The following is a 24,416-nucleotide window of genomic DNA, read 5'->3' on the forward strand; positions in this document are numbered from 1 at the left end:
AGTTACACAATGCAGTACTATTAGCACATATCAGGTGCTATGTGGCACTGTATTTACAGCTAGTAGGCTACTTTTATTTGTATTGATATACAAAATTTGATTTTAAAGTGTTGTGTTTTGATGAGGTTTATTTGTAACAAGTGCAAGGGATGCGCTGCTTGCACAAACTGTAAACAACAATGTAAAGGTAGGTTTATTACACAAAGATCAAATGTATCGGATGAGTTGTATTTACAAGTGTGTTTGTACAGAGATTACCTGTGCTTGGGATGTCGTTAATCTTAATGTATGCACTAAGTTTGAAGCATGCTTTATTTTAAAATGTGAATACTTCTAAAATATTAGAACGTGAGATCCTAACCAAAAACACTGGACATGTTTTGGTAACACTATAAACAACAAATTAAACATAATTGACAGAGTCATAATAATAATGACATAATTTGATATATTAATCTGTTAGTTTTACTCATCAGCTCGTGGGCAAAATGGTTTACCTCTAACCACAATGTGCAAAATGTTATAATTTATTTTTATTGAAAGAATTTTTAGGCCTAATAAAATACATCAATATATTTCTTAACTTCAAAATCCTTTATTTTAAAAAGATTTTTGCTGGTTCTTGAAGTAAATGTTGTAGAATTCGATTGTGTACAGAATAGGATTACTTAACTTTGTTTTTGACGATGGGTGATTTAAAAATATAATAGGGCTGTGGAGTGTGGACATTTGCCATCGTTATATGTTACAAACATAAAACACAAAAAAAGAAATATTACAGAAATAGAAACTAAACTTGTCTTAATTTTGTAACGATGGTAAATGCAATATTGTAATAGGTCAATTATGTGTGTACAATATTTAATTTCTAATGTCACGTAAATTGTTGATCATATAGAGTTACTACCATAAAATATTTATGACTGACTCTATGGTATGATTAATGTAATACAGTGTGTTAAATAGACATACTTACACATTAGTACTAAGTTCTACGTAGTAATTTAGAGTGTCTAGCAGTATGAACCAGTTCCATGTATGTAGTTACATGTATTGACTCGGTCGTCCTACAACATTCCATATTACAGGCTTATAGTGATTGTTGTACCGATTAGTTTCGCCAATCACCCACTGCCCTTAGTGTAATTTTATTCTTAATGAAATCGAGAAAACCGTAATTCATATTCAAATATATTACTTAACAATAATTACCTGACATTCTCTATGAACAGTATATGTATGTTTTATAGCATTTTCTCAGAAATTTATTATGGGCGAAGTTTGCTCTCGATATATTGTTGCTAGACAGACAGACATACAGACAGATGATGTATAATATACAGTCGCGAATCACCTGATATTGTTTATAACAGCACAACTAATGTTCTATCTCTTCAGTTCTAACTTATTGTCATTGTAGGCCTACTGTTGAGGTACAACCTGTAGAACCTGATACAGTACTTTAGCGTAGAGAACAGACAACTGCGTGTGATGAGTGTATTGTTGAGATACAACCTGTTACAGCGACAGTACTTTACCATATAGAACATACAACTGCGTGTGACGAGTGTATTCTTGAGATAAAACCTATTACAGTGACAGTACTTCACCATATAGAACAGATAACTGAGTGTGATGAGTGTATTGTTGAGGTAAAACCTATTACAGTGACAGTAATTCACCATATAGAACAGATAACTGCGTGTGATGAGTGTATTGTTGAGGTAAAACCTGATACAGTACTTTAGCGTAGAGAACAGACAACTGCGTGTGATGAGTGTATTCTTGAGATAAAACCTATTACTGTGACAGTACTTCACCATATAGAACAGATAACTGCGTGTGATGAGTGTATTGTTGAGGTAAAACCTGTTACAGCGACAGTACTTCAGCGTAGAGAACAAGCGTCTTCGTCCTTGGCATAATACATGCATAATAATAGGTTATTACATAAAACGTGAATTGGAATTTAAACTTTTCAAATAATATGTGAATGGATTCATTATTAAAACGGATCCTCCTTAATTAGATACATTCTGTAATAATGAGTTATAGACGTTTACAGTTATTTCGGAAGACGGTCAGTCGCCAATGTTTTAATCACAATGTCTATCAATTAATAATACATTATTGTATGTATAATGTCTCAATTCTCTGTCGGGTGTACCCGTATTAATTAATATAATTGTTAAGAATGGCTAATCGAGTACATCAAATTTAAGTTCTAAAGCATTACGATTAAGCTACATTTAAGTCTAAAAATAAACGGTTTTGTAGAGTCGATTTGATTCAGTGGCGTAGCCAGGGGGTGTATGGCGTTTACTTCCCCACTCAATGAGGTCTAAAATTATAATCGAAGAAAAAGTATTGTACCAAATTAATTATTACCACTGTGATTAACAAATACTGACCAGCTGAACTAAAACTTAATAAAACTCACAATAATTTATTTTAGTTTTGAGATTTCCCTTGTGCATACGTATAAGTTCCCGGTAAATCCGTATTTAGACAATATTATCTGTGCATCTGCTCTGTTTCGAGCACGCCTTCGCCAGCATCGCGGTATCACTTTGATTTGAGCTCTAATGGGCCAATAAAAGGAACGATTACAATGACTCAAGTGCATGTGTATATCTGTCATCGCTAGTTTATATGTACACACAAGTCAGTGAGAGTGGTGTGTTGTCAGTGTGCCGGTATGTTTACATGAGCTCACACACTCACTGACTCACTGACCCATCTACTTCACCAGTTCACGAGTATGTGATCATTCTCGCGTAAATCATACAGTAAATTCCGTCAGTGCCATCATATAATTGCCATAAAAGTTGTGAAACAAGTTGAGAATTTGTTATGCTTTTAAAGTTAGTGCTAAGGAAGAATTTGACAAAGGTCTTTAAATCCTTTTGGAGACAATTTTAGGAACAAGGAATGACAGGATGTTACAGCGACATTAGTCATTTAAAGTTACCGAGCTCTGCGTAGTTATGTGTAATCGACTCAATACCCGGAGTTACCCCAGTGTGGCCCTCTTCATTATAAATAGAAGCTTCGCCAGAGATCTTCTTTACAAAAACAAACTATAAGGACCCGATGCCGCGACGGGGCTTTATTGCTATCTTGTCGTCCCTCTGTTCTTCTGTGGGACAACATTTGCTAGAAAGGTCTTGGAGACCTGAAACTCAAATGACTGCCTCTTAGTCTAAGGAAGATCGCTATTACTTTGGGGGGCAAAAAGTCAAAGGGCAGTCCGACCGTCTGTCTGTCCGTCCGTATGTGCGCTACCTCTTTGTTACCTTTCTCGTCATTATTCTTTACAATTACAGTCATCAATTACTTGGCTATCTCAGTGTTTGGGGAATATAATACTCTAGGCACTTGTCATATTCTTATTCTTTTATTGATTTTGACCTTTTGTTACTGTACTAACTATTTATTTCTTCGTTTCCGGTTAAGAGGTTAAGAGGATGTACGTGGACGCAGACACCAGGCTCCCATTCAAGATAGTTGTGATGAATAAAGCTTTAGAAGTGTTGTTTGTGGCATTGTCGTCTAATAGTAAATACCATCAAATTGATACGTATTTGCATTTAAGATTTCAATTATATTTTCCATGGGCTGTCACCCTCAAGGCATGCGTGTGGTGGTTATTACATACAAAGGTTAGTCAAGATAGCGTATAACATTTTGCGAAGTTTGTATATTTTATATGTTATGGTTTAAAAAATATGAATATATAAATGTGTTTCTATGCATTTTTGTTAACGGCAATAGCTTAAGTCTATTTTAACACAGATTGGATATATTTTAACTTCAAATATACTCGTTCGGCTAGGGGTAGGCCTGGGTTTGAGTTACGACGGAGTAAGTACTGTTTGTAATTCAATATTTATTAAAATTAATTTCATTATATATACTTTTCATTAGTTGATTAGATAAAAAAGAAATAGGAAACAGTTTTTATACTTTTGAAATTTTAGAAACTTAAGCATGTTAAAAGTGGTACCTACTTGTACTCTCTCTACAGTTTTGCATGATTGGTGCTGTAGGGGTTGGTGTAGTAGAGTAGTCTCTGCAGTGTAGAGATCGCCGACAGCGGAATGTGGCGGACAGAGTTGAGTGGCGCGCCGCGTGGTTTACTGCCAATCTGGTTAATTATTCAGTTGTAAAGCTGAGATACAATAACTGGAGCTATTCCGCCACTCCGAACAGCTGTTGTTAGGTCGTAAATTCTCGCCCTATATTCTGCCGGCTGATTATGAAATTTATTACTCTAATCATATGCGTCACGAATGTTAAACATGACGTCTGATACATCGATTATTCCTCGGATATATAACAATAAATTATTTCTCCCTCCATTAACTCCGCTATGGATGATGACACTGTTATTGCTCGGAACTGGAACTGAATTACACCAAGCGCGGATACGTGTCAACCCACAACAGGTTTCGATCTTTTTGGGATAGAAACGACGTGTACGATAGTCGAGGTTTCACCAAAGATGAAAACTGAACTTGGGAGAATTCTAATTCTATCGACGTACATGTTGAATTTAGTGGAAATAGGATTACTGTTGTCTTGTGGATTTTTCTGTTACTCGATCAGAATTTTCGTGAGATGCTGATTCACGAGCATAGAAATCACACTAATCAACACGTTTCGAGTTGTTTGTCAATTCTTGAGTTCAAATATTTTAAAGTGATGTAATTCCTGATCAGATGTATATTTGGGATTTACATCATTGCAAGTGCGATCGTAAAATATGTGATAAACTTTTACCAAAGAGTAAAACTAATAATGATATCAATACATATATACTACACTACACTATTTATTAAACAGGGATTTATTATATTTATATAAATGATTGATTGCATACTCCTTCTACACTTAATGATACTGTCTCCTTCTACACCTCGGTATGTTAGTATTGAATAATATTGAATGACTTTGGAGATCTTTATGTTAACCCAACAAGAACTATTAAGCATTGATCAACTTCACACAAATCTTTTCTTAGAACTGCAATATACTTCATTTGTTAAGAGATCATTAATATGCATGTAGACGCGTTTTAGTTTTCACTATATTGTTTTTGGTTATTTTGTAAAATACATAATTTTGTAATCATGTAAATATTCAAGAATTCAATTTATACTAACTTCTTAAAAGCATTTGGATGCATATTAATCACATCTTTAAAATGGAACATCATAATTTTGCGACAAAACGTAAAGGTATAGGGAAACCACTTGTAGAATAGACAGGTTCAAGGTATCATTAGTACTGGATTAGTAAATCTCAATACTTACCAGTCGATGATTACAGTATATTCCATGAATTAGCATTGTATACTTTAAAAGTCATCACTATTGTCTTCGTTAAAATTTAATGAAGATTAGTAGACTACATTGGTTTTACATAATGTAATGATAGGTTCTGTCTAATTCGACCAATTTTGTCTGTTTAGTGTAGCATCAGTAAATAAAACCACGTTTTATTTGTAAAGGGGGCGGTTTAAACCATAGAAGATTTAGATTACCTTTGGATTAAGCTCTTTGTGTGAGACGAATTATAAGTAGAGTGAATTTGTCTATCCTACCTCCTTTAGTCAACTGGCCTTTCCTCAGGAATGGGCTATGTTTCAACTCGGATCTAGACATTGACATTACAAAAGGCCTAGAGAACCGTGAGGTTGAGGTGAGGTATTGCGAGAAGCAGGAGCTGCTCACAGCTGCACTGTTATCAGTTGTCAACAACGTTATCACTTTGTCACCTCCGGTATCATCTGGGGATATAAGAGGTCATTCAGAATAGGGCTAGATAGGAGACATTGTTGTGTAACCCCGCGCCCAGCCTCGCCTTCCTGCCTAACCGCCTACCCTGCCTTTACCTCCAGCCCGTCTAAATCATCTGGTGACGGACGGTCCTTGATTTACACACGTATAATTGGCGTGCGCAGCCATTCTTAGACAAATGCTCTAACCGAGAGGCCCTCTAGACAATCGTGCCTATGAAATTATCACCAGAGCTGTATTTAGTATACTACATAAATAGCGCATTGGTGGTACGTCTGTGTGGACATGTTTTGTGTTTGAAATCATCATTTTGTGAACTTTCGATCACAATCAATACAGTCCAACATCTATCAAACATTAGCAGTGGTTCTGACTTCTAGTTGGTCGATGATTCGACATTATTTTCAGACTGGGTGTACAGTACGTGACATTTCACCCGACCATATCAGATATCGAGTGGTCTCGCTCGTTACGTAATGCAGAGTTACATCAGTTACGTTGTAGTCATCACGTTATTTTAGAGCTCTCGTCATTTTATCAAAATAGTCCTATTGATTGATAAGCAAGATTAGCGCTGTCACCGACTCCGACTGTTGGAGCATCGTGTATGCCACAAGAAACAATCTGATTATCCAGTCCGGTATGTGCTCGACACCTGCCTGACAGTCCACCGTCCACCGTTATTACCCAAGCCCCCGTAACGCTCCAGTGACCACCATCACCATACCTTCACTTCACATTGCTATGACGCTTTCTACTCCATCCTTCGGCTTGGCCAATCCTTCCGACACGCTTTCTGCCACAGGAAACGACGCTGTTGCGATAGTCGCCCGGTGGCCGCGGGCCGCACCGGTATCGTGGACCGACTCCTTGACACACTCGGCCCCCGGAGCGACGGTTTCACTTTCAGTGCTATGTCCCAAACCAATCAGTGACTCATGCCGTTGCCCTCTCAAGGTTTAGTAGCCATTGTTGTTTCTGTTTTTAATCTCCAGACATTCTTTACTTGCAATATTTTGTAGCTTGTTTATTTTTAAGACCGTAGTTATTATCCTTCACGCGCGTAACATTAGTGATACATAATTCAGTATGTACGGTTTTTACCTTTCAATTAGCCAAATTGTATTGTTTAAATAATAAACTGTTTCAAACCAGGTGATATATCCTAACAATTTAGTTGATAAAAAACATTATAATCGTAGAATCTCGCCATTTTAATATGCCATATATGTATGATTGGACCTTTTCGAGTTTGGAGAATTTTCCTAAAACATATAATTAATTCTGAAAATTAAAGATCTTCAATCAGTCTTGTCAGTGTTATCAGCTTACGAGACCACGGAAAACTGTACTTACAGAATGGGAAGTTAACAACGGCATACGAGCCCTTAGTCCAGTCGCCCTACACCATTTTGTAAAGCTAGAAAATAACAATGGAAGGTTCTTGTAGAAGAGTAGAGCTATCGAATAGTCGTAGTTGGGGTCGGGAGAGTATTTATACTAGTGTGTATTTATAGGTGGTGACGCGATGCTGTGCTGCCCGAGAGAGGGGCTCAGACTGGCGCTGAACAGGTCGCTGAGCGAGCCGGGCCCGCCGAGCAGCCAGCCCAGCAAGCGGTGCAAGCTGGAGTCGGTGAGTCTGCCTGGCAGCCCGTGCGCCGAGAGTGGAACGCTGCAGCGGGCTCTGGTCATGAAACGCGTCAGGTCCGTGGATCCGGACACCCTGGCCAACAGGCTTCAACGCGGTCGTCACAAGGGCGAGAACTTCCTGGTCGTGGACTGTCGGCCCTTCCTGGCGTACAACGTCAACCACATCAGGGGATCCATCAACGTGAACTGTTCGGACCGCTTCAACCGGCGGCGGCTCCAGCAAGGCAAGGCCACCCTGGCCGACCTGGCCACCACGCGCGAGGGCAAGGACCTCCTCAACAAACGGACTTTTAAAGAAGTGGTAGTGTACGACGACTGTACGGACGACGTGGATCTACTGCCGACCTCGCACCCGCTCTTCCTCATCCTGACCTCACTGGTGGAGGACAATCGGGAACCGGCACTGCTGCTCGGTAAGTGCTCACAGATTGCCGCCTACACTAAATTAGTGTTTATCTCAGCTCCATTTACGTCACTCCTTATCTTGTGCTGTGTTCTTGAACCTTTCAGATCTGTTTGTTGGATGTAATTTTTGCTTTTGACTCAGCTATTTCATTTCCGACATTTGAACATAGAGAACAAAAGTCAATGTTTATAAATATGATAGCATAGTACATTTGTCTTGCTCATAATACACAATTCTTGTATTGCTCTAATTTATTGCTTCTTCTCCTTTAGCCTTATAAATGAAGTGGCATTCTAAAGTTGGACTTGTTCATTAATTTAGCTTTATAATGAGTTCATATTAAAACTGATGATGGAAAAATAACAATTGATGGTAAAGGATGACCTATATTACGATTCTTTGTGATTTTAAGTAGTTTCTTAAGTAACTTAAATTGTTTTTTCAGAAACCAAAAGATGTATTCAAATGCACATTACTAATCATCATTGAGTTACAACTGTAGATAAAACATTATTAGTGACGCAGCTCAACGTATTTATGTTATTATTTTAACTAAAATACTAGAACAAATTATTTACAAATATTCTAAGCTTAGTTAATTTATTACATAGTTAGTTATACAACATAATTTAGCCTTTATTATTTCAGTGTTGTGTTGCTAATCAATTTGGGAAAGTATACAAATTAAAATATAAGGTAAAACAAGTATAAAGCAACAGTATAAGGTAAAATTCAATCTTAATCTTTCTGTATGATACATAAATACCAGGTAGAGAAGTAGTGTCCATAGTTAGATAAATAGCCAGGATGAATCAGCCCACATCAGTCATCAAGTGATTCATACCTAACAGCAGCAGCATCATAAGTGAAGAACTCCATTCCTGTGACTACTGTAAATGCATCAAGCTCAGTGAGTGTAACATTGTCCATTTCCACATATCAAGGTCGAGTGACAAGTCCAAAGCAGCAATAAAATCCTTCGTATCCAACACCAGACCTGACCACTGACTTAATTTTAAAAAAGGTTGAAGAAACCAAATGGTATGATTTGTGTATTGTCAAGTACCAAGACACAATGACAACCACGTCAGTAATCAAGTGATTGATATCCGACCCCACGTCCTAGACCTGACTACTGACTTGACTCAAAAGGAACAAAGGATCAGATAGTGTGATATTATCTATTGTCAAGTACTAATGTAAGAGCGAAGAGTCCAAATCTGTTATCGAGTGATTGATATCAAACACCACACCCCAGGTAGGGTTAGGTAGCAGAGAGACTCGGTTTACATTAGTCATTGGAAATTATCAAACCGTTACTGACGACACAAAAGTACCATTCAACAGTTCAGGTAGCCTGCACAGAGTGACTCAGTCTACATTAGTGATTGGAAATTACCAGGCAGTACTGACTTAGAACCACAATACCATTCAACAGGTCAGGTAGCCTGAGTGACTCAGTCTACATTAGTGATTGGAAATTATCCGGCAGTCACTGATATGATAAAATAGTACCATTAAACGGATGAAACAAGGAGGTCCGATTAGATAATGAAGTTCACATCGGTAATTTAGCGATTAGTAATCAACACCATTACCTTCGTGAGGCGAATGGTTCAGATACTTTGACACCAGATAGTGTGGAAATTGTCAGGTCACACTGATTCAAATGACATTACGGAGTATAATTAGTACAATTAGCGGTATTTTGTCCAACAATTAAACTTTTCTAGTATTGATTATTTTGGTTTTAAAAATATATTCCTCACAATTTTATAAAAATATCTAACATATACCTGATTAAATTATCGGTTTATAGAATTTTAATTAGAGTTCACCTACTAGGGATGGATATAGCTTTACATCTGCAATTACCTGTGTAATATAACATTATTTAACATAAATTAAATATCTTGAGATAAAGGAGTAGTATTTTTACCCCCATAAAATGGCACTTTATATTATTTTTTTTTATCAAATTTATAATTATTTTAATCCACACCATGAAATTTCTTGTACATGTCGTTCAAACACGAAAATTTAAATAAAAGAACGAAGACGAATGTTTTGTCGCCTAAACGATTATTACCTCGCCATAGTTGGTTCAGAGCAAGTGTCTTTGCGTTATCACTCCTTATCACTGTTTACAGAGCACGTGATTTAATCGCGAGATTACACTTTAATATTGCCTACCTGTAAAGTTTCCAAGTACTCACACATTCAGATTAGCTCTAGGAGTATGTGTCTGTGGTCCTGTGTAATATGACGTATTTATGCGGGTACATTAATCCAATATACAATAAGTGAGATGAAATGCATTCTAACTTAGTCCACTGTTTCTTAATTTACAATATCGCCATACACTAGTTTTATATCTACGTATATTTCTGAAATAACTCATAAATCTCTTAATTAATCACACACACTAGTTAACTCTAACCATATTTTTCATCCTCCAAATTGAACTATTTTCTAAAGGAGTTCTGCAAATCAACGCTTAAGTATTTCATAAGAAGAAGAAAAAAAGGACCATTTAAAATTATAATAAATTAAATATTAAGTTGATTAAATAATGTTTATCACGAGTACTAATACGTGTTTAAACATTCAATTAGGCTGTCGTTGCAATATAATATTGTGTTTACATAAATTTGTGTTCACGATTAATTTTTAGAAGTGACAGGGGTTTATATCATTTAGTTTATTTAGTTTCAGGTGTAGTTCATTACAGTTCCGAACAATTCAGTGAAATTACGTAAAATTAAATTGTAGCCTTTCAAGGATGTAACGAGCAAGGAGGTCCAAGGGATCCGGACCCCCCCCCCAAGATTTTTCCTAGTTACGTTCTTGTAACCTCTGTGTAGCCAGCGAGCATTCCATAACGTGACGAGTTGTTATCTTTTGAAGACCTTGATCCCTTCCCTCGATGAAACAGGTCTTCTTAGATTTTAAAATACTTATTCATTTTTGGAATAATTTTTGGGCGTGACGTGACACGGATTTTGCACCTTTTCCGTATAAAATGTTCCTGAGGACATTTAAAAACATCCATAGTTGTAACTATGTATGACTAATTTTTAGCTGTAAATTCTGTTATGCGGTGACAGGAGACACGTGATTGGATTTATGGGAAATCCTGGTGTTGATTTCTGAAACGTTTGCAAGGTAATCGTGTAATCACACAGTGTACCGATACTGTACGAGTATGTAAGCAGTGTACAGGGAACCAGCAATGTGTGCAAGTTGACCTTAGAGTCTCTTTGAACATGTGTCCATCTCCGAGAGTTCACCACCCAGAATAGCACGTGGCTCTGCCAACTGAGTGGGTCGACGCGATTTTTATTTTCGATTGAGCTAAGAAAAGATCAGCATTGTAGAAAACCCGATAACTGAGAAACAATGGTTTACAATTCGGGAACAATAACAAAACATGTCATGTGGGTTAAATAAGGATGATGGGTGGTATTGATAAATGTTATATCCTTCTTCCAAATATAAACAGCAGTTTAAGTTAATTTTGTTAGCGCCCATTCAATAATTAATATTTTACAATACAGCATTTATTGTGTCGTCATCATGTCAATAGATGCTTGAAATTCTTAGTAATTGTAAAATTGGAGGAAAGTTGTAAGTCTAATGATATTAAGTTCTGCTTGGTAGGAATTCATACTCGAGCTTTGATTATCTACTGTAATAGTCACGCGTAATATTTTCAGATAGTTAGTTATGGTAATAATTAAAATTCGCTTATACACAGAACCAACAATTAAGCTATCAATAATAATACAATGTTACCAAGTTCTTAATCAAGAGGAGGAAGCTCTTCCTTTTGTTTGTTTGTTTTTTTATTTATTTCGAAAATGGAAACGAATCATTGTCATTCGAATTTCTAACTTTGCGTTCGCGAACTTGAACATCGGGGTCCCTGAAGGGTTATTGTGACATTCCGTTTTAAATAAGCATTTCCCACGTAAACAGGCCTGTTATATGATGCATTCAGCGGCTTCTTGTTAGTGGATTTGCGCGCTCAGAGTGAAATTCGTTTGTTTTATGTGCTAGCTTTTCCTTAACATTTTCCCCATCACAATCGTTTTGGGCTCTATCTATATTATGTAAAATAACTCATGATAAATTCAACAATAAAGTATACTTTAAGAAGAGAATAAGTTAAATAAATAAAGTATAATTAGTTAACTTGCGCTACATCTTTCACTCTTGGAGTATCGTTTGGAGAATATATTAAGAGAAATGGTAGTTCTAATCCCAATATTATCTTCGATTACGAACAATACATGTGTAAAATGTTATTACATGTGAACAATCTTTGTTCCCCAACGAATCCAACATTGTATTTGTCAAATGTTATTAGATGTGAATAACCTTTGTTACCCAACGACTCTAACATTGTATTTGTCAAATGTTACCTATTACATATGAACAATTTTTGTCCCCCGACTCCAACATTGTATTTACCAAATGTTATTAGATGTGAATAAAACCACGGTTGCCCATTGACTGTCAGGATGCAGACCGTGACGCGACGGGCGACGCGACGCCACGCAGTCTGTAGTCTTGTACTGGCTGACCAGATAAGACTTTACTCTCCATTGACTGTGTCCCGCCACCGCACGCACCGCCCAGTTCCCGCCCGGAAGCCCAGATAACACTACCGGAAGTTGAGCCCACATCTGCGGTCTGCCTGTTCTGTATCAACCGGTAGTGGCCTTACCATTTGGATTTTACGTCTTCATTCATGTTCTTAACACAATGTGTATTCGCTATTTTTACATAGTTAAATTTCAAATAATTTGGTCAAAAATTGTAATTTTTACCGTGAGGTTGATTAGGCACTGTACTATCGACTCTATTGTTGAAGTGCGACGATTTTAATGCTTGAAATTTAATTAAGATCTTGTCATTGTTAATCGTTAGTTTTATACGATCTGCATTCTGAAATAATTTCGACTCATAAATCTAAAGCAATTGTAACTAAATGAATTATTACAGATAAAGTGGCTGGAGAGAGAACAAATATTCCTTTGCCAAATGTGGATCTGGCAGGTTCCAAAACTAATTGTTAAAAAGTCCTCTGTTTTTTATATGATGCGTTATAAGTTTGACCCCACAAAACTAGCTTGGCTGACAATCGATTTCTTTCATAGGGGACATCTATCTAGTGATTCTAAGAAAAATTATGTTATGTGTTTATACCATGTGGGCTTCTGGACTATACCGAATTTTTACAAGTTATTTGTTCTAGTGCTCGCATTGTTTGACCTCGAAATTTGAAATGAACCCGTGTCTCGTATGTCAAAGGCTACAGAACTGTAAACAAACTGCTAACATTACATTTACAGTTTTCTCCCCCTTGAAAATTGTCTGACTGGACTATACTAAGATGACTACCTCGTCAGCTGTTAAACCTACAAAAAAACTCATGTTCCCACTTAATTTGTCTTATTACTGGACATTTTCGATCGTGGGTTATACAGAAACTGTCATGAGCATGAGTTGCCTTTTGAGTCAATTTTAACATTTTAGATTGTAGACAGTTGGAGAAAGCGAAGTAATAAAAAAATATCAAATTGGATATTTTATGTTATAGGCTACATAGCTGATTAAACAAATGAACTGAAATGCTTTTGAAAACCTTATACCCCAATAATTGTGGTATACCATTATAGCCATATGTATCTTTATTCTCATTTCCTATTCAAATTTAGAGTTAATTTTCAACAGGATTTTCGTTTACAATGGCGTGACTTTTTCATTTATAACACTTATAAAACTGCAACTGTTCAAAAGTTAACTGGCTACCAATTTAAAAAATCTTTTTAACTTTTTCCTAATTTGATAAAGGTTTTTAAAATAAAATGTTACAAAATGATTAGTTTCCATTACTTCATTGTTAGCTTCTTCAGAAAATGGTCCAAAACTCTTAACGTGGGCTTTGTGGAGAATATCATGTACCACAATATTTGCCTCTACCTTAAACTATCTTGGAGGATAAAAACCCATTAAAGGGTTAAGGTGGTGGTTGTATAGTTACTTTCATATATTTTTCTATGTTTTTGAAGACTATGATTTGATTATGATACTGATTTTGTGTGCAAGTTCATGAATGGCTTAATTTTATTGTAACCACATCAGATGTAGCTACAAAACTTGGCAGATGATTACTGTTCACAAACACATACTGTAAGATGTATTCAATATCCTGTTATTCTTCTATGAGAACGGTCCACGAGGATTCAGTAAAAACGTTTTAATGTAAGCGTGGGTTCATATGCACATCATTTTAAAGGGCTAGTCAAGCAAAGAAGCATGCTACAAACTGCACTTCAAGAGCTCCATCCATTACAAAATGGTGGTGTTTCAAAGATTTTAAAAGTAAAATGTAAATTGAACACAAAGGTGAGGAAGTTGCTTTAATTAGTTAAATTTTACATTAACCATTTTTAGCGGTTAGTTACAATAGTAACACAAATCTTCTGAATCTTAGCACTCCTATTTTGAAGTATCTGTAGTAGCATCTGTCTCGAGCCCTGACTAGGAAGCTCGGTGTAAGGTGAAGGATACCGGCAGGATCTCCAAGGTCCTCCGGCAGCCTTGGGCGACTGGCCAACACAAGGTAGTCGCTCCAGCTCAGGCGCCATCCTGGACGTAGTGAGACTGAACACCGTACACTTTTATACACTATAGAGTTCTGAAACCACATTTTGGATTGCAGCTTGTGTAAAGTTTGTACGACACACGATAGGCAATATCGCGAGAGGCAACAACTTCTGTGTATACTCTAGCACCAATTTCTAATATTATATACATTAATATTAGGCTATATATAAATATTAAACCTCATGAACTTTTACTGCCTTATTTTGATCGTAACGTTGTGGTAAATGGGTCATTTTAAAGATAGTCTTTTTGAAAAGTGCATACTTACTTTGTTATACTTAAAGTAAGAGTTTTTTTTGGAACATGTCAAAACATTGAAATACTAAAAAACGTCTCCGCGCATTCACATCTTTAAAATGAGGCATTCTTCCAGAATTCCACCACCAAGAATAAAGCTTGTTAACAGAGTTGTTCTTACGCGGTCGAAATCAAGATGGCCGCTACAACAGCCGACCCATAATATACGAGCAAATTGAAAATTTTATATTTTTGGAGTTTCTATTCCAAATATTTTTGTTTATTATTCTGAGTTGGTGCCAGTTCTCACCCGATTGGTGGTTCTTGTGAACTAAACCGATGAGTGCAGCCTGGGACTCTCGAGTGCCCTGTATGTGTGCTCGTGTTTGTGTACAGAGGGGAGGCCCGAGTCGCGCGGCATGGCGGAGAGAAACCAGCTGGCGCGGCATGGCGCGGCGGAGAGTGATGCTTTCACCGCGTGAGTCATGTCGGGGGCACGGTACGGACGTAGCTGCCAGATTCCGATAGGACGTTTATTGCTGCTGGGGTGTAAATTGTTCAAGGTCATGGAAAGTGTTAGGTTTCGCCCGAATATGTGGTGCCCAACTCTCCCCAATTATCGGATAACTTATATAGGGACTCGTACTTGAGGGAGTACTAATGCGTGGTTACGTGGTTCGGTACATTTATCAGAGAAATGAAAAAATGAGACTAGCCATGAAAAGTATTGATTGAGCTTATAACAATGCAATCTGGTGCTGTTCCAATAGCATGCATATGGGGATAAATTGAAATACGAGTTTATTAACGGCTATCAGTTAGTTTATAGTAAAGAATATAATAAGTAAAATCTACATTGAGTTCCTTTCCATTTCATTCTACAAAAATCTAGGTCTCGGTGTAGATTTTTGAGTTTTTCAAAATACGTTTGAATTTTGTTTGCAATTTGAACCGAAAACGTTTAACGATAGTCAGAACTATAAATACAATAATAAATTAAAGTATTGACAGGAAAGTATGAGAAACATGGAGTAGTTAAAATAACATATTTACAACTGTAAATAACATTAATAACGATAATTATATACATTTGGCGTAGATATGTTTGTGTGTAATGTTGGGTGGAGAATCTCTATAACACAGCATAGCATACATACAGTAGGAGGAAAGGAGATCGAATCATCACACATATTGATTATAAATACCATACAACAATGTCTTTGGTTTAAATTATTAAGATTTCTTCCCTTTTAGTAAAGCAATTTCATTATTGTCAATTAAAAATCGGAAATGTATTGTTATTTTAGAAACACGTGTAAATGTTAGCGCATTGGAGGTGGACCAGAGGACAACTAATATTTGTACACTACAGCGGACTGTAGTAGGATACAGGAACACTAACAGGGCGGTCTGTAGGACTCAGCACGGCAGTCGGCCCCCAGACCTCAGCCAGACCTTGTCTGCAGACCCGGCAGACGGTATCTAGGCTATAACGGTGTGACCCGGTCTCTTGCCGCAACAGACACTTCCTTCTCGTCCATCCATCCCATGCCATTACTTTTTATTGTGTTCTACTTGATCGATCGACTTACCCTTACACGGAAGGCTACCCGATCCTGTGAAGAATTTCTAGTTTCTCACAGTAAAGTTATAGGGTAATGTATTCTGTTAGTATCAGAGAAACTGGTCAGAATATACCCTCTCATCTGATTGATGTTTGAAATTTGGATATCATACCTAACCGCCAATACATAACATATTGTAAGTTATCCTTAGCGCAATTAAATATGTTAACCTGATATCTGAAGTTTGATAAATTACCTTTTGTAGGTCGCCTCAATTATCACTAGGTTTTTCCTTTGCTGTCTTTCATGTAATTACAGCCCTACGTGTTCATAATGAGGTCATTACTTATGTATAACCTGATATCTGAGGTTTGATAAATTACCTTTTGTAGGTCGCCTCAATTATCACTAGGTTTTTCCTTTGCTGTCTTCCATGTAATTACAGCCCTACGTGTTCATAATGAGATCATTACTTATGTATAACCTGATATCTGAGGTTTGATAAATTACCTTTTGTAGGATCACCTCAGTTATCACTAGATTTTTCCTTTGCTGTCTTCTTTGTAATTACAGCCCTACGTGTTTATAATGAGGTTATTACTCATGTGTAACCTGATATCGTGAAGTATAACCCATATAATCTGAGGTTTGATAAATTACCTTTTGTAGGATCACCTCAGTTATCACTAGATTTTTCCTTTGCTGCCTTCCATGTAATTACAGCCCTACGTGTTTATAATGAGATCATTACTTATGTATAACCTGATATCTGAGGTTTGATAAATTACCTTTTGTAGGATCACCTCAGTTATCACTAGATTTTTCATTTGCTGTCTTCTTTGTAATTACAGCCCTACGTGTTTATAATGAGGTTATTACTCATGTGTAACCTGATATCCTGAAGTATAACCCATATAACCTGAGGTTTGATAAGTTACCTTTTGTATGATTGCCTCAGTTATCACTAGGGGTTTTCTTAGCTCTTTTCCTTGTAATTACAACCCTACGTGTTCATAATGAGGTTATTTCTCATACACATAGTCTCTCTAATGTAAGATGGGAGTCGATGACAGCTAATGTATTATTTGTGTAATACAACTACGCGTGTCGGTCAGGATCAGGCTTCAAATTCGCAAAGGTAGAAAACCCTACTTATCAAGATTATATTTTTTTGCAACTCAAGATAAACCACTACTCGTATCCGTTGTTTTAGCGTAGAGCAGTAACTATTCCTGTCAAAGTGGTGCTAAATTTGCAAGGGTTTTAGTGAATACTGAAAGGCCCTGTTATCTTGAATTGGTTCAATAAAAACCGAATGATTAGTCAACTGTCCTTGGCTGGTGACCCCTGCTCACTGCCCGCTGACGCACCACATCTTGCGTCACCGCCCGCGATCGCAGTGGACGCTCAGATCGCACGCTGTCGATGCCCGGGCATGACTCAGCTCCTCTATGACCCTTCCTTATCGCTTCAGTTTTTATTTACCGTTCTCTGATCTAATTCACATTAATGACCACCCGATTGAACAGCGAGCTCAATGGATTTCTTTTGACGAGCTGTCAACGCTGATGGGAATTTGTGTCCATATATCACGTTTATCTATCGTATAGATTCACACAGATCACGTTACGTCATATTCTCAAAGAATACAAAGATTGCAAGCATTAAAATGATTTATTAGTTATCAAACAGAACAGTTATTAATCCATCATTTGTTAGGCAACATTGTTATTGTTCTGTCAACTCTCTTGTTTAATTATAAGCATGAAAATGATTTATTCCTTTCCTAAATTTAGTTGACCATAGACAAAAGTTGATTAAACTAAATGGGCATATTCTAAAAACTAGTACAGTTAACCAGTAACTGTGGCAACCACTTATTTGTTTACTTGGTAAATTGTAGATTGTGACAAGCGATTTATCCTGGACAAAATAAATTATGGATAAACTCTACGTTAAGGTTAACATGTTGCATTTTCCTTAAAGGTCTTTGTACGTAACACTAACTCACGGTATAAGTTCAATAGAATCCCTTTTTACTTTATGGTCATGAAATCAATGTTCATCCATTCATAATTTGTATGGTCAGTGAGGAGAAGTAATGTAAACTATCATATGAAATGTAATTTGTGTACCAGAGGTTGCAGTTATGCAAACAGTATGTAACGTTGTTTACTTTTACAAAAAATATCATCGAAATGTTTACTGATTGTGGTATTAAAATTACAGACATATTTATTTGTGATGAGCAAACTACCACCTACAGATGGAAACTACTGTCTGACCCATGTCCCCTCCAATTTAGTTAACAAGTTAAACGATTGGTGCCAAAAGCCATTATTTATGTAAACGCCGAATTTCCCGAAATGAAAGGAACCAGCCGTGGCTAGTAGCTGGGGTGCTCAATGGAGCTGAAGCGGTCGTGGCCACGATAATATATCCGCCCTGTACCCCTACACAGGCTCCAGCACTGAGTCACTCTGCTCTTCTGGTCTGTTCATGATTCACCCCTCCCCCCTACACCCCTTGCTTTGTTATTAATTACCTCTAAACGTCGGGACACCGCCCTAATTGCACTGATAAAACAGTCATCCCTCTTCTTATTTACATTCTCCACTGTTCCACCCGCTTCTTATCCTCCCCATCGGGTCGTCCTTGCCGCTTGATTCGCAATGTCGCCTATATACCTTACTAAAGATATAAATTAGAAGTTACAATGATCGTGTCTTCCTACGAGTAGTAAATGCAAAATAAGATTGTATACAGTTTATAGTGTAGTATCGTTGTTAACATTTTTGTTCTTTTAAGTAATAGTTAAAATTTGAAGAGTCCAAATACATCGAAACTTGGCCAACGATCGGTGTTTTGGTTAAATGAAATAAATGCAGGAAGTTTCTGCGTGTTTTATTGGATGTTCTGTGAACATATGTGTGGTCTGACTAGTAACCGAGAAAATATCTTCATCCGATTCCTGATGGCCGGGGAAGAATCGAGAGGAAATGGTCTGTCGAGTATCTTATAGTGATGCTTGCCAAGCTCAATCAAGACATCAAATACTATAAACTACTATAGAAGGAATACGATACACGGAGGTATATGACTATGAATGGTATCATCATAGTGCATAAGTAGGCATATAGTATGATGAGAATTGCAAGATACAAACATAAAATTGTGAAAGCCGCTTTATAGTTATCAAGTAGGCTGCTGTAGTACAAGGGTGAGAGACATGTCAGACCATAGAAATGCCAGTGGTAATGGCAGCTGTGCTACAGTTCACATGTAAGCTGTTGTAATACCAAGATGCGACTTTACGCATTCCAAAGGAATACAACAGTGAATGGTAGTCATTCCACAGTTTACAAGTAGACCGTTGTAATACCAAGATGTGAGTTAGGCGTTCCATAGGAATACAGCATTGTATGACAGCCTCAACACAGTTTACAGTAGGCCGTTGTAATACCAAGATGTGTATTAGGCGTTCCATAGGAATACGACAGTTTATGACAGCCGCACCACAGTTTACAGTAGGACGTTGTAATACCAAGATGTGTGTTAGGCGTTCCATAGGAATACGAGCATTGTATGACAGCCGCACCACAGTTTACAGTAGGACGTTGTAATACCAAGATGTGTGTTAGGCGTTCCATAGGAATACGACAGTTTATGACAGCCGCACCACAATTTACAGTAGGACGTTGTAATACCAAGATGTGTGTTAGGAGTTCCATAGGAATACGACAGTTGTATGACAGCCGCAACACAATTTACAGTAGGCCGTTGTAATACCAAGATGTGTGTTAGGCGTTCCATAGGAATACAGCATTGTATGACAGCCTCAACACAATGTACAGTAGGCCGTTGTAATACCAAGATGTTTGTTAGGCGTTCCTTAGGAATACAGCATTGTATGACAGCCTCAACACAGTTTACAGTAGGCCGTTGTAATATATCTAGATGTGTGTTAGGCGTTCCTTAGGAATACAGCATTGTATGACAGCCTCAACACAGTTTACAAGTTGGTCGTTGTAGTACCAACAGAAGAGAAGAGTTGCAGGCCAAAGGAATACGACTATGAATGGTAGTCGCAACATAGCTCTCAAATAGGCTGTTATAGTACGAGGATGAGTCAATGATGTGCCGGTTTGATTAATTCATGAATCAGCATTATCACATCAGTATCAGTACGCTGTACGCTGATAGAATAACAACTACAATTTTTGCTCTGTGCATTTGCAATAGCTTATGTACAGGGGCGCACTCTGGGTAACATGAAATCGTGGTAGATTAACCCCTCTTTCTCGTGGGATTGTATTCTATTATATATATTTATTTTAAGTATCACTGATATTTTTCAGCTGGTGTATGGGTTTTCCTCATTATAATAATTATACCTAACAATATACAAGGTAGAAGCACGCTATACCACGTGTTGTAACAGACTTCGCTGAGTTTGCATGCAAAATTTCAAATCTGTAGTCAAAAAGGAAACGGGTAAATCAGTTAAAAGTCAGTGAAACAAGTAAACGAAACCACAGAATATAAATAGCTGTACCAATATCTTGGCATAAACACAAGTTTTAGTGTATTAAAAATGATTGCCGCGAGTAATATCGGACGATATATTTTTAAAATTTAGTACTAAGTGCAAAAGGCATATCAGTCAAATTTTTGAAGAATACCAAGTACTATAACAGTGGACGATAGATCGACGGCTTAGTCTTTTTCGCGTAGCTTTTTAACAGTAGAATACGAACTAGATCGCCCGCTATCCTTCTCCCATAGACAGAAGAGTACTAACGGCAGATCATACGCTGGTCATAAATTAAGGGACTGGGGGTAAAATGTTGAATTTGTTAGATCCCTAATTTAGTTAAAAATCGTTGTACAAAACAACGGTTTTAATCGGGCACATACGTAACCGGGTACGTGGTACCGTATATTCAGATAGTAAATAACATCAGAGCCGAGTCAATGTGGCGACACATGTGTACCTCTCCTCAGCTGCTATTTTGACATCCCCGGCTATTAAAAGCTTCCCTCCAATTTAAATAAAGCCGAAGGGATGCATATTCCGGTTCCCTCGGGTAGGACCAGTTGGAGGCCGAGGAGGAAGCAGATGTAGTGTGTAGTGTGGCACCCTCTCTCTACACTCCTCAGTCCTCACACCTGTCCGTGATCCTGCAACTTGTTGAGCGAGACAGGCCGCCGCAGCTGCCATCTGGCGGAATGTAGTTCGAGCTGAGCCTTTGTTGTCGGTCTCCAGCCGGCAGGTGGAGCCGTGTCAGCTGAGAACCAGTAGAGAGCTACCCTTCACGTTCTATAGTTATACAAGACCGATTCCTGTGGAAATGGGCGGTTGTTTTATACTATAGTTAGATTTTGGTATATAAATCCGTTTGGGGTAATATTTTGACAGTGGCATGCTTACACTGATTAGGATATCGCATACATTTCTCGGTCTAGATCGATCCAGCTAGAATGTCTTGTTCGTCCAGGTTGACGGGAAAGCGTCATTCGTTATCTTAGAAAATAGGTGTCGCCATTTATTTATTAAGTCAATTCAGCACCTTATAAATATAGCATGTTTGTAAGCCACTATCTTTACTTACTTTACGAGAATCCTAATTCTAATTCTAATAATATTATAAATGTGAAAGTACCCTTGTGTCTTTTTTTTCCTTTCACGCGTAAAATATTCAACCGATTGTAGGTACTCATATTTTTCATGGACTTTTGGGTGTAGATGAGAGAGTACTCTTATCGGCAGGAATCTCCACACAGGTCTTAAGGTCCCTGGGATGAATATAGGCATATTTTTATTTCGAAAATCCCTCTGGGCTTACAGTAAAAACCCCATTGGTCTTTAAAGTAGCGAAAAATCCCATCTTGGTCCCTAAAGTTTTGAAATATTAATTAAAAGAGCATGTCTAATGTAATAACTATTATGTGTAAACATTGTTTATTATTTTCAATTTGTTTATATTTATAGTCAGTACATACTGAAATAAATTATTTCTAATAACTGTAGGAATAACCGTTATTTTTAAAGCCCTTTTAAATTTCAGCGATGAGTTAAGTACTCATCATCTTACAAAATGTCGTAAATCATAAGATAGTCAGAATTGGACTTCAAAGACTTCCTTTGAAGCAGTCGTCAAGAATTGTGCTAAATGAAAGTTCGCTGGACTGTGCTTTTGAAGAAATGTACCAATTCAAGCTCAAAATGTACTAGAATATTAGCAATATTTTTGTTTACAAAGAAAGAAATGCGTTGTATAATTTTTAATGTGGTTTTTACTGTACATTTTTATGAAATACTAAGCATGAGATCTAAAAGGCAATGTTATTATCCTACTATACATTTAAAGACTGATATAAAACTCATCTTAGTTAACTTTTGACAGAAGTGGGCTTCTCAGATCTGTGATATATACTGTATACAACAAATATATATATATATATATATATATAATATATATTTGTTGTCAAGAAACAAATCAAACGATGAACAAATAAATTACAATGGCTTTAACTATAAACGTTTTGACATTATGTCGACCTTGGCAACTAGGCAAACTTAACATTGACGTCAGGCATATACGAGTTCACTCGAACCAACAGTGGTCATACACGTGCAACATCTACTAAATTGCCTGCAAAGTAGCGGGTGACTGCTAGTATTTTATATTTATGTAAAAAAAAGAAGTTTACAAGAGTATTTGGAATTTTCGTTTTCAAAATTTATGAGTTGTGTATGGGTTTATAAATTTTTGTTTCTATGAGATCAATATGCAACCGCAGTCCATTCCAGTAGTGATTATCTATATTTGTGTATTACTGTGATGCATATTTTAATGGTGAATTTTATTGTCGGTGAACTAATTGCACTTACTCCTAAAAGGATGTTTGTGCTAGCTTCTGGAGTGATAGAATATAAAGGATGGGTAAGGTTGATAGTAGGGGCTACATCATTTCAAGACCTCATGAGAAGGGGTAGCGGACTCTAAATCGGTCATTTCACCTTGGAAGTAGGGGTGGCTAGGTCTGTTCTAGCAACTGTCTCACTAACTGCAACAGTTATCCTCCGCAGAAGTTTGGTAGATGGGGAAGAGGGGTTGCATCACAAGCAGATAGTGGTGATGGTGGTTGTTAGTGTACAATGAACACACAAATTACTAAACAATAATGTGCAACCTGGCCGCCAATCGCAGCTTGTCCAGGGAAATTCTCTGTTATGTTTTAGTACAAATACAAATGGTTGTAGTTAAGGAATTCACTGGTTCTTAAGATCCTCACGATAGTCTCAACACGAGGGCACGGTAGTTGGGAGGATGTTACATCATTAATAGCCAGTGCCGGTGGTTGTTAGCTTACAATGAGCACATAGATTACCATACAATACCGCGCGACACTACTGCCACTCACAGCCTGCCCTGGAAAACTCTGCAATACATTTTATTACAATCCGATGCTTGTAGTTCAGCAATTTACTAATGTAAAGATCCTCATGATAGTCTCAACACGACGGTATGGTAGACGGGGAGGAGATAATGTTTGCGTACAATGAGCACATAGATTACCATACAATACCGCGCGACACTGCTGCCACTCGCAGCCTACCCTGGAAAACTGCACATTAAATTTTATTACAATCCGATGCTTGTAGTTCAGCACTTTACTAATGTAAAGATCCTCACGATAGTCTCAACACGACATTATGGTAGACGGGGAGTAGATAATGTTAGCGTACAATGAGCACATAGATTACCATACAATACCGCGAGACACTGCTGCCACTCGTAGCCTACCCTGGAAAACTGCACATTAAATTTTATTACAATCCGATGCTTGTAGTTCAGCACTTTACTAATGTAAAGATCCTCATGAAAGTCTCAACACGATAGCATAGTAGACGGGGAGTAGATAATGTTAGCGTACAATGAGCACATAGATTACCACTCATACCGCGCGACACTGCTCTACCACTCGCAGCCTACCCTGGAAAACTCCACATTAAATTTTATTACAATCCGATGCTTGTAGTTCGGTAATTTACCAATGTTAAGATCCTCACGATAG

At 37.4% G+C, this 24,416-nt stretch overlaps 1 protein-coding gene across 7 annotated transcripts in view; it reads left to right on the forward strand.

Annotated features, from left to right (window-relative positions):
• LOC124360458 (dual specificity protein phosphatase 10-like) overlaps positions 1-24,416 on the forward strand; it is a 145,101-nt gene that overhangs the window by 96,176 nt on the left and 24,509 nt on the right. For 6 of the 7 annotated variants that reach the window (XM_046814108.1, XM_046814106.1, XM_046814105.1 and 3 more), the window contains one exon: positions 7,319-7,864. In XM_046814108.1, the coding sequence (XP_046670064.1) occupies positions 7,319-7,864 (546 nt within the window). Of the gene's footprint in view, positions 1-33; positions 188-7,318; positions 7,865-24,416 lie in introns of those variants that run through there. The other variant, XM_046814109.1, reaches the window with a different exon arrangement.

The sequence above is a fragment of the Homalodisca vitripennis genome, chromosome 4 (assembly GCF_021130785.1).
Source record: "Homalodisca vitripennis isolate AUS2020 chromosome 4, UT_GWSS_2.1, whole genome shotgun sequence".
Taxonomy (NCBI): Eukaryota; Metazoa; Arthropoda; class Insecta; order Hemiptera; family Cicadellidae; genus Homalodisca; species Homalodisca vitripennis.